The sequence below is a fragment of the Sus scrofa genome, chromosome 13 (assembly GCF_054392235.1).
Source record: "Sus scrofa isolate SSC_HxYL_T2T_F1_AM1 chromosome 13, Sscrofa_HxYL_maternal_Yorkshire_Landrace_v2.0, whole genome shotgun sequence".
Classification (NCBI taxonomy): Eukaryota; Metazoa; Chordata; class Mammalia; order Artiodactyla; family Suidae; genus Sus; species Sus scrofa.
This window is the reverse complement of record NC_139395.1, coordinates 54,965,139-54,982,031: the sequence shown is the minus strand read 5'-3', so window position 1 is coordinate 54,982,031 and position 16,893 is coordinate 54,965,139. Positions and strand designations below refer to the sequence as shown.

General features: G+C 43.7%; 1 protein-coding gene across 19 annotated transcripts in view; it reads right to left on the bottom strand.

The window, feature by feature from the left end:
• The window catches only part of PXK (PX domain containing serine/threonine kinase like), an 80,753-nt gene that overhangs the window by 13,768 nt on the left and 50,092 nt on the right, over nucleotides 1-16,893 (bottom strand). For 17 of the 19 annotated variants that reach the window (XR_014823414.1, XR_014823415.1, XR_014823416.1 and 14 more), the window contains exons 8-16: nucleotides 16,059-16,163; nucleotides 14,901-15,002; nucleotides 13,288-13,449; nucleotides 12,740-12,857; nucleotides 11,423-11,501; nucleotides 8,836-8,884; nucleotides 2,497-2,574; nucleotides 1,879-1,965; nucleotides 1,352-1,421 (exon numbers count right to left, since the gene is read on the bottom strand). Coding sequence is in view for 13 of the 19 variants with exons in the window: in XM_021069074.2 (XP_020924733.1) it covers nucleotides 1,352-1,421; nucleotides 1,879-1,965; nucleotides 2,497-2,574; nucleotides 8,836-8,884; nucleotides 11,423-11,501; nucleotides 12,740-12,857; nucleotides 13,288-13,449; nucleotides 14,901-15,002; nucleotides 16,059-16,163 (850 nt within the window). In the remaining 6 variants the exon portion in view is untranslated. Of the gene's footprint in view, nucleotides 1-1,351; nucleotides 1,422-1,878; nucleotides 1,966-2,496; nucleotides 2,575-6,978; nucleotides 7,746-8,175; nucleotides 8,885-11,422; nucleotides 11,502-12,739; nucleotides 12,858-13,287; nucleotides 13,450-14,900; nucleotides 15,003-16,058; nucleotides 16,164-16,893 lie in introns of those variants that run through there. The other 2 variants (XR_014823418.1, XR_014823419.1) reach the window with 2 other exon arrangements.

Sequence of the window (16,893 nt, the reverse complement as noted above, 5' to 3'; positions counted from 1 at the left end):
CCCATCTGGCTGCATCCGGCACAGAGCCTTGCAGGCAGACATAGCCTCAGGATGGTGAACACCAAGCCAGGCTTTCTCTGCTTTATAGAGAAGCAGATGATGGACAGAGTGTCTGCCAGTGTGACATGCTGGTTGGAGACATGCGTCTTAACCTAATGATGACAATGACTGGCCCACATCCATCCCACCAACCAGGGAGAAAACAGAGTTCCAATTCTGAAATGACCTGCCAGGCACTCTTCCTCTCCCAGCCTCCATCTCCAGGAACCTGCCCTGTCCTCACAGGGACCTCCGGCCTGGAGCCTCCCCTCCTTCTCTTCCTTGCTAGCTGCCCCCAAGCCCTTCTCTGACTTGACCCTCCAAGCAGTGGTGTTGGCATGACTATTACCCTCCTTCTGGAATCTATGATCTTCTCCCAACCCAACTCTTCTAACTTCAGCTCTACCCACACTGCCTCTACTCTCTGGCTGCAGCTAGTCCAACCTTTAGGTCTCAGGTACCCCGCACACTTCTCCTCTTGCCCTTGGCCCACATGCTCCTCATTGGCTTCTCTGAAAAGACCGAAGGAGGCAAGGGCTTTGACCACCCTCAGCCTCCTCCCTTTCCTTCCACTTTTAACTGTCTCTGCCACTTGCCATACCCTCTTGGCTCCTGACTCCACGAAGAGAAGGAGTGGGCTTCCTCCAAGGGGGAGACTGACAGCTGGGCTCCTGATGCTAACCCCCTGCCCTCTAGCCCCCTCCCCCAACTCTCTCATTGTATCTTCAGCATCTCCCTCTCTACTACGTCCTTATCCTGCCTACACATACACGCAGCTATCCCTCAGCCTAAAACACCTCCCCTTCCTTTGACCCTCCAGGCTAAGCCGAAGCTTGCCCTGTTAGGATGAAACCTCCCTTCTCTGGGTGGAACTCCACTTCACTGAAAGAGCCCAAGGGATCGTTTGATCTGATTTCCAGAGATGGGGATATTAAGGCCCAAAGCCAGCAGGGCTGATGAGAAGCAGCCAGGAGTGAAGGTGAGGAGAGACAATTCAGGACAGTGCTCTCTGTGCCATCTTGGCCCTTCCAGGATGCTTTCTGAGATCCCTACATACTGTTGAGTTCTTTCCTTAATACAGGAGGGCATGCCATTCTGTCAAATGGGAGGGAACAGAAGGCAGGACTTAGGATCATTTTCGTTCCTACAGGCTCTTCCTGATAAACAGGGGGCCTTGCACTGTAAGTTGGGTTGGTTTTACTTCCAGGGCTGATGATCATCTTTGATTGCTCAAGCTTTGCCATTAGTGAAGACACTAGTTACCCCATAAGCTCTGGGGTCCCTTCCCCACTTATAATTTATAATGAGTTACCTGAATTATTGGAGTTGCTGTATTTTGCTGAATGTTCTTCACTATTTTCAACTGCAGATCGTTTTGACTTCTTTAAAAATAAAAGAGAGATGGGGAAGAGCAAAGAATAAATGTACAAAAGCTGGGACTTAGAATAAAAACATCTTCTAGGCACATAGTTAAATGAGCTACACACAAGGTCATACCTGGCCTCATAACTTAATACAGTGAGGAAGCCACAAGCCAAAACTAAAGAGAGAAATAAAACCAAGAATGCTGAGTTTACTATCTCAGACCAATCATTCCCCGCAATTACATTAAGGTCATAATTAGCCCAGCAAGCCAGGAAACTCTATGGTCCATTTCTCCACTGATATTATATGGCTCTTTTTCAGAAGCTGCAAACCAGTCATCTGGAAATAGTTTTTGTTTTCAAGGAGATACAGCACAAAATCTGTCATTAACTAAACATGCACCATTAACCTAGAACTTTCTTTACATATAGTCAAGAATTCAAAAGAAAGAATTCAGAGAGACACCAGGCTTACCTTTCGAGCTAAAATCTTCCTCTTTTTTCTTTCTTCTTCAGATCCGTGGTGAGACTGAGCTCTTGTCAGTCTCCGGTGCTGGTGGATCTTTAAGAGACCACAATACACCACACATGTAAGTAGAGTCTACACTAATGAAAATCTCTAACATGTTTTGCCAAATCAAATTGTGTGGCTGAAAAAGTCTTTCCTTGCTCAGCCCATCTGCCTCCAAGCTTGGGTCTGGATGTCTGGGAGAAGAGCATGCCAGTAGAAGAGCCTCCCCTTTCCCTTCAGCTCCTTCCTGCCTTTCTCCCTTTTACAGAAGATGAGTGCAATCCCTAGCACCTCAGAGCATGGAGCATGCATGCCCCTTCAACACCCAATCCACCCTGAGCAAAAGGAATGACCACACTCTGGGGACATGTTTGCTTCCCCCAGAGGCTGAGCTCCTTTAGGACAGGACTGTGATGTACTCAGCTTTCTCGCATCATTGAACCCAGAGCCTGGTCCAGAGCAAGTACACGAGAAACCTTTCTAAAATGAACACTTAGTTAAAAGAACATCACTGTCAATAGCATGGCAGAGGACGGGGACACTAAAAGATCAGAAGGCGATGAGAGGCTATTAGCAACTTACCTGTTTCTGTTCTTCGATTAGTCTCTTTTCTATACACTCTTTGGCAATTCTCAATGCCTCTTTTAACTTTGTGGGGATCTAAAAGAAGAGAAAGCACATCCTCTCTTGAGTAAAATGGCTGGAGATTCTCTCAGGTCCTGCTCTGAGTGAAGGAACAGCTGGTTATCGAGGAGGAGGACATCTGGAATGAAATCAGTTCCAAGCTGGCCACTCGAATCCTACCCTGGCCACTTCTGGTATCCCCAACACACTCACCGCCTTAGCATTTTTTAGCAATAAATATATAAAACTAACGCATAAAGTGGTGAGCACAGCTGCCTTCCAAATTACCTTGAAAAATAAGATCAAAATTGGAGGCCTCACAGTTCGTGATCTCAAAATATAATACAAACTACAGTAATCAAAACAGTGTGACACTGGCATAAAGACAGACACAAAGACCAATGGAACAAATTGAGAGCATAGGAATTAACTCTTATGTATATGCCCAAATGATCTTCGACAACGCTGCCAAAAGCACACTGTGGGAAAAAGAGTTTCTTCAATAAACAGTGCTGGGAAAATTGGATATTTACATGCAAAAGAATGAAGCTGGACCCCACCTTATACCATATACAAAAGCTAACTCAAAACTGGATTTAAGATATAAATCTAAGCCCTTAAACTATAAAATTCCTAGAAGAAAACAGGGAGAAAGCTTCATTATAATGGATTTTGCAATAATTTCTTGTACAGGACATAAAAAGCACAGGAAACAAAAGCTAAAGTAGACAAATGGAACCACATCAAAATGAAAACTTCTCCAACAACAAAGAAACAATCAACAGAGTAAAATGGCAAAACCCACAGAATGGGAGAAAATAATTGGAAATCATATCTCTGATAAGTGATCAATATCTGGAATATACAAAAAACTCCTACATGTCAAAAATAAAAACGTAAGTTAACAAGTTAAAAAATGGACTTGTCACAAAAAGTGGATTATACCACAATAAAGCTGAATAAGAATAAAAGATCAGAAAGTCAAAGAAGGTATTCCTGTTGTGACTCAGCGGGTTAAGAACCCTAACAGTATCCAGGAGGATGCAGGTTGATCCTTGGCCTCACTCAGTGGGTTAAGGATCTGGCACTGCTGCAAGCTGAGGTGTAAGTCGCATATGAAGCTCGGATCTGGAGTTGCTGTGGCTGTGGTGTCGGCCAGTAGCTGTGGCTCTGATTCGACCCCTAGCCTGGGAACTTCCATATGCCGCAGGTGTGGCCCTAAAAAGCAAAAAATAAAATAAAATAAAATAAAATAGAAAAAAGAAAGCCAAAGAAAAAAGTGGCAAAGGACCTGATAGATATTTCTCCAATAAAGATGTACAAATGGACAACAAACATATGGAAAGATGATCATCTTAATCATCAGAGAAATAGCATATCAAACCCACAATGCGCTATCATCTCACACACATTAGGATGGTAACTATCAAAAAAACAAACCCAGAAAGTACCAAGTGTTGGTGAGGATGGAAAAAATTGGAAAGCTTGTACCCTAAGGTACAAGGCAGGAATGTAAAATAGTGCGCCAGCTATGGGAAATAGTATAGAAAATTCTCAAAAAATTTAAAAATACAATTACCATATGATCCAGCAATCCCACTTCTGGATATATATTCAAAAGAACTGAAAACAGGATATTGAAGTATACCCCATGTTCACTGCAACATTATTCATGATAGCCAAGTGACAGAAGAAGCCCAAATGTCCATCAAAATATGAATGGATAAAAAAATGTGGTATATACACACAGTGGAATATTATTCAGCCTTAAAAAGGAAAGAAATCCTATCAAATGTTTATAACATGGAGGACCCTTAAGGACATTACACTCAGTGAAATAAGTTAGTCACAAAAGGACAAATCCTATATGATTCCACTTACATGAGATATTTAGGGTAGTCAAAACCATGGAAGCAGAAAGTAGAACTGTATTTGCCAAAGGGCTGGGGGGTAGAAAAATGGGGAATTGTAGAGTTCCTGTTGTGGCTTAGCAGTAACAAACCTGACTAGTATCCATGAGGATGCGGATTTGATCGCTGCTCCTGCTCAGTGGGTTAAGGATCTGGCGTTGCCATGAGCTATGGTGTAGGTTGCAGAGGTGGCTCAGATCTGGTGTGGCTGTGGCTGTGGCATACGCCAGCAGCTGCAGCTCCGATTTGACCCCAGCCTGGGAACTTCCATATACCACATGCGTGGCCCTAAAAAGCAAAAAAAAAGAAAAAAAAAGAAAAGTGGGGCGCTATAATTAGATGGGTCTCAAGTTGCAGTTTTGCAAGAAAAAAAATTTCTAGAGATCTATGACACAAAATTGTGACTACACATCACATGACTGAGCTGAACAATTAAAAATGGTTAAGGAGATACATTTTACATGAAGCTTTTATCATAATTAAAAACAAAAAAAAAACCCATGGAGTTCCTGTCATGGCTCAGTGGTTAAGGAATCCAACTAGGAACCATGAGGTTTCAGGTTCGATCCCTGGCCTTGCTCAGTGGGTTAAGGATCTGGCGTTGCCGTGAGCTATGGTGTAGGTCGCAGACATGGTGCGGATCTGGAGTTTCTGCGGCTGTGGCATAGGCCGGTGGCTACAGCTCCGATTAGACCCCTAACCTGGGAACCTCCATATGCTGCAGGAGTGGGCTTAGAAAAGAAAAAAAGGCAAAGAGACAAAAAAAAAAAAAAAAAAAAAAAAAAAAAACCCCACAAAGCTTGTTGGAACACACACACACCAACTCTAATTATATTTTACTTTATTTATTTTTGCTTTTTAGGGCCACACCCTTGGCATATCGAGGTTCCCAGGCTAAGGGTCTAATCGGAGCTACAGCTGCCAGCCTACACCACAGCCACAGCAATGCCAGATCCTTAACCCACTGAATGAGGCCAGGGATTGAACCGGCAACCTCATAGTTTCCAGTTGGACTGGTTTCTGCTGCACCACAACGGGAACTCCTCTAACTATATTTTAAAACTTCAAAGGGATTGTCTCTGTGAAAGGCTTATTTTCTGAATTTCACAAGATTTTTCCTGATAGGAGATACTGTTTTTGGGGTTTTTTTTATGGCTGTAGCTGCGGCATATGGAAGTTCCCTGGCTAAGGGTCAAATTGGAGCTGTAGCTGCAGGCCTACGCCACAGCCATAGCAACAGTGGATCTGAGCTATATGTGTGACCTAAGTTGCAGATTGCAGAAATGCTGGATCCTTAACCCAGACTGAGGCCAGGGATTGACCCACATCTTCATGGACACTATGCTAGGTTCTTAACCCACTGAGCTACAATGGGTTAAGATACTCTTAACAAAAGCTTGGTGTGATTCTAATTCAATTTTTAATTTACCAGTTTTTCAAACCATGAGGTGTTCAGGTCTGGTAAACAGATACCCAGATCATATTGAACTTTTGGACTCTATTACCCCCCCCTTTTTTTTTCCACTTTTTAGGGAGATTCCCAGGCTAGGGGTCCAATCAGAGTCAGAGCTGCCAGCCTACCCCACAGCCACAGCAATGCAGGATCCGAGCCGTGTGTGTGACCCACACAACAGCTCAAGGCAATGCCAGATCCTTAACCCATTGAGCGAGGCCAGGGATCAAACCTGCAACCCCATGGTTCCTAGTCAGATTTGTTTTCGCGCACCATGACGGTAACTCCTGGACTCTATTATTCTTTTTTTTTTTTTTTTTGCTTTATAGGGCCACACCCACGGCATATGGAGATTCCCAGGCTAGGGGTCCAATTGGAGCTGTAGCTGCTGGCCTATGCCAGAGCCACAGCAACGCAGGAGCCGAGCCGTGTCTGCCACCTACACCACAGCTCACGGCAATGCCGGATCCTTAACCCACTGAGCAAGGGCAGGGACCGAACCCGCAACCTCATGGTTCCTAGTCGGATTCGTTAGCCAGCGAGCCACAACGGGAACTCCTCTATTATTCTTTAAAAATTTTAAATTTAAAAATGTTTTGAGTAGGTAGTACACAGTAATATGGTTCAAAACTCAGAAGGCATAGAAAGGGTACATGTACAATAAAAAGTAATCCATCTAGTTCCCCTCCATGGAGGCAACCAACATCACCAGTCTTTTGTGGATCTTTCCAGAAACAAAATGGACATACAAGAGATTTACACTGGCTTTCAAGGTCACAGTGTCTTTGCTGCAGACTCTCTGGCTTGGGGGAAGAACAAGGGCTGATGATAACCTCTGGGCTGGACTACTAGGGTTGGCGAGAGCATATTTATTTACAAGGCTGCATACATTTCCTGAAGAATTTCAGTTTTTAAAAAATGAATTTAAAATTTTTCTTTCCTACTTCAGATCCAAAGAAGCTATTATTGTCAGAACTCCTCTATTGGGAAAATAGGACAGAAGAAAGCTTCTCCCTTGCCTATAAATGTTCTAACCCCACCTTGTTTGGGGTTTTCTTTCTCTTTTTTCTCCCTAAATTTAATTTCATTGTAAGAGTATTACAAGTTCTTTGGGAATACAGAAGGGAAAGCAATTACCCTTCATTCTACTATCCCAGACAACACTGAGGAGGGCCAGGCCCCCAAGTAGGTGTTCACCTAGATTACCTCAGATGTCCAATAATAATGCACAGGTTTTACTCACCAATTTTGCACAGTGAGTCAACAGAGACTCAAAAAGGAGGTACTTACCCATAGATTAGTGGCTCTCAAATAGGGGTGTCTTTGCCCCCCTCCACCCACTAGGGGAACTGTGGCAAAGTCTGGAGGCATTTGTGATTGTCACACAGTGTTGGGGAGGGGAATGGGAGTACTACTGGCATCTACTAGGTATAGGCCAGGGATGCTGCTTAACATTCCACAGTGCAGCCCCACCAGAGAACTAAACTACAGGCCCAACTGTTAAATGTCACTGCTGAGAAACCTTGCCTTAGACAAAAGGCTGGTAGCACAAAAGCAAAGTAAAGCAGCAACCTGTTTTTTGGGGGGTTCCAAAGCCCCTGATCTTTCCCATACACCACACAACACTGCTACTTCTCAGGATACGTCTTTCCAGTTTTTATTCTAGACAGAGGTTTTTTTGCCCCCATGCCCACGACACACAATGTATTTTATATCCTGCTTTTTTCTCCTTAGCCCAAATAATAATCATTTTCCATTTTATAAATTTTACTTTTATTAAATACTTTTTTTTTTTTTTTTTTTGTATTTTAGGGCCACGCTCAAGGCATATGGAAGTTCCCAGGCTAGGGGTCGAATCGGAGCTACAGCCGCCAGCCTACGTCACAGCCATAGCAACTTGGGATCTGAGCCGCATCTGCAACCTACACCCTAGCTCATGGCAATGCTGGATCTCTAATCCACTGAGTGGGGCCAGGAATTGAACCCATGTTCTCAGGGATATTAGTCAGGTTTGTTACCTTTGAGCCACAACGGGAACTTCTGATCAGGAGTTCCTGTGTGCCACAGTAGAAATGAACCCGACTAGTATCCATAAGGTTGTGGGTTTAATCCCTGGCCCTGCTCTGTGGGTCGGGGATCCAGTGTTGCCATGAGCTGTAATGCAGGTCGCAGACGAGGCTCAGACCCTGCATTGCTGTGGGTGTGGTGTAGGCCGGCAGCTGCAGCTCCAATTCAACCCCTAGCCTGGGAACTTCCATATGCTGCATGTGCAGCCCCAAAAGGCAAAAACAAAAAACAAAAAAAACCCCACATTTTATCAAATAGATAAACTATTAACTGTTAAACTATTCTGTAATTGTATGATATTTAGATTGTTTTCAATTTTCCTTTATTTAAAACAAAGAATGCTGCCCACCATTCCTGCTCTACAAGGATTAAGCTACAACTTACTGCAACTGCCCATGGAGGTTCACTCTTGGAGGAATTCAGGATGGAGAAAACCCAGAAGCATTCTGTGCTTTGGACCCTAGATAGTTAAGATGCCTATCTAAGAAAGAATTTCAACGACACCAGGTTCTTGCATCTGTTATACACAGACAAGCACTAAAATCATTAACTTGAGAAGCCTGTTTTTTGTGATTAGCAGTAATCTTTTTATGCTTGACTATAGGTTTTTCCCAGCAAAAATTTCATATATATCCTGGCTGCTCCCTTGCTTTGCATAATGGTTCCTTAGAGCTACCTGAGAAGCTGTCTCCCAGGCTACTGTCCTCAGTATGGTCCCCCCCCCCAAAAAAATGTTCTTAAGTGCACATTTTTCCTCAGGCTACACTTCTGATAAATACTGTACCATCTCTTTTTTGATTAAAAAAGGACTAGCTCTCAGAGAAAACATTTATGTCACAAAACAAGAAATGACATAATTTGCTTTACCTTAAACTGTGGCTTTTCAGAAGTGGTTAGCAGAACATCACTGAATAATCTGTGAAGAAAAGAAAAAAATGAAAACATTTTTCGTAAACCAAGGGCACTCTGAGAACAGGATCAAAGCAGAATGAGACAGCTTTAGCCCCGCAAGTCCCCACTGCTCCCCCGGCTCCACTCAACCCAACAGTTCATGTTTATCAACAAACTCAGAGGAGTTTCTGGGCCACCCAAGGTGACCTCCAGAAACCTCCTCACTACCCCCACTGCCTCAGAGCTCACCGGAAGACTGGGTCAGCTGTATAGGGTGGTGATTTCCCCACCCAGAGGAGCAACAGTCCTCTCATGCTATATAGTAAATTAAATCACACTTTGAAAAAAACTTATTATTTATTACATTTATATTTCAAATAATATATGTGATAGATATTTGTAAACAGAACAACTGGTTTTCTTTTTCTTTTTCTTTCTTTTTTTTTTTTTTTTTTTGCCCCAGAGGAGGAGAAAATTTAAAGCTCAATATACTAAAAAATGTACAAGTCAATAAAAAAGAATTGTACTGATTGGAATCTAATACAGAAATAATTTTCTTCTAAGAAAAGTTGTGTTTCTCATGCTCTCTGAAAAAGAAATAGCAGCTTTTGGAGAATACCAATTCTCTCTTCAAGAGTATGTTGCTAAGAACAATAACAGGGAGTTCCTATTGTGGCTCAGCAGTAATGAACCCAACTAGGCTCCACGAGGACATGAGTTTGATCCCTGGGCTCCTTCAGTGAGGTAAGGATCAGGTGTTGCCATGAACTGTGGTGTAGGCAGGCAGCTGTAGCTCTGATTCGACCCCTAGCCTGGGAACTTCCATATGCCTCGGGTGTGGCCCTAAGAAGCAAAAAAAAAAAAAAAAAGAAAAAAGGAAGAAAGGAAAAAAAGAAAAGGAAGAAAGGAAGAAAGAAAGAAAGAAAGAAAACAATAACTGGAGGAATTCTGAACTGTTTTGGCTGAGACAGGTCCGAGAATTTAAATGGCTATTTGGGCAGTACCCTAATAGTTTTAAGTCAGCCTTGAATTGTTTCCCTTAAAAAAAAAAAAAAAAAAAGGGGAACTCCATCACAAGTAGAAATGACATAGTTCAGGTGCTCCCTAGGTGGCCTGGAGGTGGAGACATAACTCTCCCTTTCAAGGCCAAGGGTCCACTTACTTCCAGACACCAGTTTTAACTGAACACAATTCACACCTCTCCAAGTGCTGTCTCTAGGCTCGATGAAGCCCAGAGGGTAGAAAGACTTCGGTGAAGAAAAAATATTTGGATTCACTTTAGAACTGGAAGACTGGGTGGGGGGAATGTAAGAGCTTTGAGGCTGTATTTGTGCAAATATACACCCAAGTAAATGAACGTGGTTACAAGCTGTTTCCTAACTACAAATACATTTGTTCTAAAAGAGTGTGTGAAAATCACTTCGTTCCCCTGACTAGGTCTACTTTTCCACGTTTACATATTTAGGGACGGTGGCTGGTTCAGAGAGGGATGCATCAGTGTCAGTCCAACATCTAGACGGTCACATCCCGGCGGTAAGGGCTTTCTATGGACAGCGCCCTCCCTAAACACAGGGAACTTGAAGTTACCACTGCCTCCTCTGAACTCAGGCTGTGTGTACTACGAACTGGCCTGCCTTGTTTCCCATATTATTGTTTCCTGAATACCTCTGTTCACAAGGCATTGGGTATACTGTGGGGCACAAAGTACAAGCTGAATCAGTAGTAAATGTAACGAACATTTAATAAGCACCTTAAGTCACTGGCACTGTACTAGGAGTCAGCTCATTAAATCTCCCAACAGCTCTCTAAGGCAGGGACTATTATTATCCCCAATTGCAGATGAGGAAATTCATCTTCCAGAGGTTAAAGAACCTGCCCAAGGTCACAGAAGGTAAAGCTGGGCCCATCCCCAGGTCTGTCTAACTTCAGATACACACTTCTTAACCACTGTGCTGCTTTTCCATGAAGGAATAAAAACCGTACCCAAAGGAAAGGCCCCAAAGCACTATTTCAACCACCTCAATGGACTACTCACTACCCTGTTCAAGGGAGATATCCTCTGAGCCCGACACCCCTAGCACAGCGCATGTGCATGTCAGATGTTAGATAAATGTTACACAGTGAGTAAATGAACAAACAGGTACAGGGGGGCCCAGAAACACACTGCCCTCCTCTTAGAGGCCAGCCGTCCAAGGCCGGTGACCATGAAGGAACCACAGCTGAGGGCCGCACGCTGAACTGAAACGGGGTCATAAGGAGAGCTGCCCAAGTGGCCCCTTCAGTATTTCCCAAGGGGGGCTGCCACACATCCACTACACAATGCCAACACAGACACAGAGAGATGTGCGGGTGACAATGATGTTACAAAATGGCAATCAGACTATGGTGCAGAGGGTCATAGGGAAAGGTCAGGACATCAGCCAGAAAGCGACCGTCAGCAGGCAGGTCACGCTGACTCTGCAAGGACCACCACTGAGTCTCTACTGGGACCAAACACCTGGGCTACCAGTCTGGTGCTCACCACACTAAGGAAGGTTCCACCCAAGGCGTGGGATTGACTTACGGCATCTGTAAGAGCCGGGAGACGGTAGGCATGCCATTTTTACAGGCTTCACAAGACAGCGTAGACTCCAACACGGCCACTTGAAATGAACAGATACACATTTTAGTTCCACAAAACATGCTGGCAAATCCACTTGGTGATGAAAAGTTTGACACCGCTTTGCAACAACTGTCTGCGTGCTGTTCAGGACAGTGTCAAAACTCTTCACGCACAGACAGATGGTATACATGGGGAGGGGAGCGCCAGCAACACTGATACTACCGATGACTCAAAAGAAATGGCTCAGGAACCACATGCTGACAGAAAGCTAAGTACATTTTGGAGATAATTGGAGGAAGGATTCCAGATATCATTCATAAATGCGTCTTCTCTTTTAAAAGAGAAGTAAACACTCCACAGAAGTAAAATTCTGAACCTGAAAGGCATTTCTCTGCTTGTCTGCTTTCAGTCAAAACCAGCATGGGAAATGCCAACAGTTGGTATCTCGCCACCCAACACCTTGTATGATATAAACAAAAGCAGCCAGATTTTCCTACTTGGAGGTCACTGTGCAGTTTCAGTTGCTCAAATTCAACCCAACGTCATCTGGAGGCCTGTTCCCTGAAATCACCTCATGTGACACAAAACTAGCACTGCTGGAGGGTTGACCAGTATACCCTGCCCTCCCGTCTCTGCTCTGGTAGGGAGTTCTCAGCTGGCTCTGGATGGGACGAAAGGGCCCCTGTGTGAGTGCACAGCAGTTCCTACAGCCCTCCTTCCTGCAGGTGCCTCCCACCCAGCCCTTGCTCGCCTCAGCCCCCTCTGTGGGCCAGAAGAGCACCTGGGTCCAACGTGCCAGGTGTCTGCCCTCCTTTCTGCTTCTCCCAGCTCCGGGCTTGCCGGGCTTTCCTCTACCAGGTGTCCAGCCGGTGGCCATCTTTGCAGGGCCCATTCCAGCCTGGGTCTGACTCCCGACCCTGGAGTCTCCAAGACTGGCTTCGAGTGGCCTGGTCTTGGCTTCTCCTTCTGTATCAGACTTAGTCTGGCCCTACTTCTCTTCACAGCCTCTTGCTTCCGAGATTCAAATGCATGTTATGAAATGCTCCTTGAGGTTTCAGACAGCCTGACAAATAGACAAGCTATCTGAATTTTCAGTGAAATGTATTAAGGAAGTTAATCAGACGACTTTTAAAAGAATAAGAAGTTCTGGCTGTGGAGCAGGTCGACTTCCTTGGGGCCCTCTCTGGGCCATGGAAAGGTGGGGTGGCGGGGTGGGCAGGCAGGAGTAGCTCAAAACATTTCCAGGACCCGGAAGACCCCTCTGAACCCAATACTGACCCACAGCCATAGACGGTGCAGGCGGGAAGGAGTCTACAGGCACCGAGTCTGGCGGTCGTCCGTAAGTCATTTCATACAGTAAGTGGCCGAAGCAGAAGACGTCCACACTCTCCAGTGTCTGTGGAACGAAAGGGAGCAGCGGCATGTTTTGCCTTCACTTTGGCTTTATGAATCCCCAGGCTCGTGTCCTAGGCTTCCACTGAGAAACATGGCTCAGGGGCAACCTCATTCGTCACTGGTCACGACAACCCAACTCTGAAACCTTTAGTAAAGTTCACAAGGCACTGCTCAGGCCAAAGACCTTATTCCTACCCTCCGTGGTTTTCCAATCTGTGATTCTATGCCTCCCTTGTCCCAGCTCCATCCCAGCGAGCCTCCTGGAGATCAGCAATGCTCTGTAGGAGAAACGGGCAATAGGCATGGCCTACCCCAACTGCACCTTTCACTGCTGAGTGCATATTTCCTACACTGGCAGATCATGGGGCCTGCCTTGGGGAGAGTTAATACCGAAACATGAACCTGCTGTTTCATGACTTTCAGCAACTTACATTGATTTTCCTGAATTGTGAGAAATAGGATCGGTAGAAGGAAGGGAGGCCCAACAAGGAATTCTCAAGGTCTAGCAGCCGGCAAGTGTCTCCTTCTAGCACCACATTGGAGGCATGAAGATGCCCATAAGGGAACCCTTTGTCATGGAGAAACTTTAGTACCTATTAAAGAATATGTACAGGTTACATTTCCCCTCCAACTCAGTCACATACAAGACAGGTTATACTTTGTTTTCTAAATCAACACATTTTGAAACAAAACCACAGATTACTGGAGAAATTCCTAAAGAAAAATGCTATCTCCATCCATCTGTTTGGAAAAGGGACTGATGCTGAACGCCTTCCAGCTGTGAAAACGCAAAGCCAAGCTCCCTTATTTCCAAAGAATAAAGAAGCAGCCTGCATCTGCTTGGGATTAATACCTTTGATGCCAAAAGCCTCTACTGTAAGCACTTTCTGATCCCAAGAGCCCACTTCTCTTTAGGGCAAAGATTCTCCTGCACAGATGAATACAACTATCATGCCAGTGCTTCAGCCAATTATTTGGGAAAAGGGGCCAAGTTGAAAACATCTCTGGTCTTGTCTTGCCTCAGAATATATTCTGGCTGTTTATTAATAGAAACACATGACAGCCTCCCACAAAAAGCCAACTTTTCAGGTGCCAATTAACAAACAGTGGCTCAGCCAGTAACAGAGATGTCTGGACTCAGCCCTGCAAAGATTTGGTGGACTAGAGCAGTGCTTGCCAAAGAGGTGCCCAGGAAAATCCAGGATGAAAACATTATAACTTCTCTTTTTCTCTCTCTCTTTTTTTTTTTTTTTTGTCTTTTTAGGGCTCCACCCACAGCGTATGCAAGTTATTAGGCTAGGGGTTGAATTAGAGCCATAGCCACTAGCCTACTCCACAGCCACAGCAACACCAGATCTGAGCCACGTCTGCGACCTAAACAGTAGCTCACAGAAACGCCAGATCCTTAACCCACTGAGCAAGGCCAGGGACTGAACTTGCCTTCTCATAGATACTAGTCAGATTCATTTCCACTGAGCCACAACGTGAACTCCTCATTCTTAACTTATAACATACAAAATATTAGTAGTAGTAGTACATTTATATAATGGCTAAATATATATAACATTGGAGTGGAGGAGTTATGCTTAAATTGTTTTCACTGATAGGAATGTACAATCCAAGAAGCTTGGTGAATGCTACTCTAGAGAGTGATGTGGGGAAGGCGTTTTCATGTTAGTTTTACTTCTGTAAGGGAGCCATATGGTTATGTATACGATATAACAAAAGCAAGAATCTTGGCACAAAGATAAAGATCAAAATTAACACAAAAACTGGTATTCACACAATCAGACCCTAAATTCCAACAGCTAAGCTTGTGGAACTTGGTAGATCTAAATTACTGCCTTAGTCTCAAATATTTGATTTTTGGGATAAAATAGGACAAAGCCATCACTTTATAAGTGATCAGACAACTTAAACTATTCTTAGATATTTCCCTGAGAACTTTCCAAAAGAATACTGTGATGCTGGGTAAAATTCTAATGCAACTTAAACAAAAGTTACCAAAAAACAAACAAACAAACAAAAGTTACATACTTCTTACCTCTAATATTTGCCGCCCATATGTTTTTATTTGCTGGAGTTCAAGGCCTTGAATCTTCTTAGGGTTACAGTACTTCCTTAGGAATGGGTCTTTTGGTTTTGCCTTTGGAAAGGAACAAAGAGCACATAAGAAGGCACTAGAAGGGTTCAATTCTACACATGACCTTCCTGAACAGGCAGGATGCTAAGAGGCTGGGGGGCACCAGATGAGTGAGTCCAGCTGGCAGGATGTCAGCCTCTACTAACTGTAGCAGTCTGTACAGTTAATAGAGGCTGACTTGAGTTCCATCCCTTTTCTAGTAAAGATGTTCCTGGCCTTGACCTTAGCTGACCCCAAGTCTTGTATATGCTTAGAATTCTTTGGTAGTGCTTTTAAAAAAAAAAAAATACAACAGCGTTAACTGTATTTATCATGTTGTATATTACATTCCTAGTACTTATAACTGGAAGTACGTACCTTGTGATTGCCTTCATCTAACCCCCTCTCCAATCTCTGGTAACCTCAAATCTAATCTCCTTTTCTATCAGTTTGTTTGGAAAGCTTCTTAGTATTACTTTCTTTAAAAAAATTTTTTTTTTGGCATTCTCATCACAGCTCAGCGGTAATGAACCCAGCTAGTATCTGTAAGGACGTGGGTTCAATCCCTGCCCTCGCTCAGTGGGTTAAGGATCCAGCGTTACCATGAGCTGTGATGTAGGTGGCAGGCAAGGCTCAGATCCCTAGTTGCTATGATTGTGCCTTAGGCCAGCAGCTGCAGCACCAATGCAACCCCTATCCTGGGAACTTCCATATGCCATGGGTGCAGCCCTAAAAAGACATAAAAAAAAAAAAATACTCAAAAAAAATTTTTTTCCAGTTTTACTGAGATAAATCAATAATGATTTATTAAGTTAAAAACATAAACTAAAACTGACCTAAGAGCAGCCCACAATGTAATGGAATGTAATGGAATGTTTCAACCTACCTTCATGTGGGGAAAGGAATGCTCTTTAACCAAACTGGGTAGTTTCTATTGCTAAGATAAAAATAAATTCCAAATAAAATTAAAATTAAATCCTCAAGGCCTAGTTTCTGGAAGCTTAGGGAATCAAATATCAGTAATAGGTTCTTAAGGGACTTAAGAACTTCCTCATGACTGTGAACTTGCATCACAAGTACCTTGTAGATCAGGTCCTTCAAAGTTCCTTTTTCATTAAACATCCTAATTAACAATGCCGAGGATTCGTTAGCTGTGGCAAAGGTAACACGAAAGATGTAAGGATGCTGCCAAAAGAAAAAAGAAATTCACATTTATCTGCATCAGCATCTAGGCCCTTTTAGATCCAGGATCTAGTTATGCCAAGTCAAATGCCAACTTGATAGTTTAATTGCCCATAAATGCAGGATATTCCCTGAACACATGGCATTTTCAAGTTACTTAGATGACAAACTAGTAACTCATTTTTAGATGAGAGAAGAAGCATAAACAATAGAGACAGAAGGAAGTGGATAAAGGATGTGCTAAGCTCTCCACATGAAGGTATCTGCTCTGGCATGTGTACTATCCTGGTACAGTTCAGATGAAAGCATGCTACAAGAGAGGGAAAGTCTGAGTCTTTGGAACAGTGGTTTTAATAGTCTGCCTATGTAAATAGGTAAAGAACACAGTCAAATCCTAGAAGAACCAAGCGGGAACCAGGATAAATGTGCCTTTACTCAGAGCTTTGCTTAACATTCCACACTGCTGTTTGGTGACAAACCAGGGAGTGACAGCCAGAAACAAACAAAAGTAGCATCTTTGGGCATCGAGGCCTTTTTCCAGGGCAGCTAGCATGACTATTCCTGTTTCTCTACTGGAGTAAGTGTGCAATAGGATGATTCATGCTGTCCTCCGGAGAGGGGGCCATTGACGTCAACCAAGTAGGGTGGAGAGTAAGACGAATTATTTAATGACTGGAAGGAAAGTCCTCAGATGACATGGAATTTTAGTTGCATGGATCAATTGGCTTCAGGT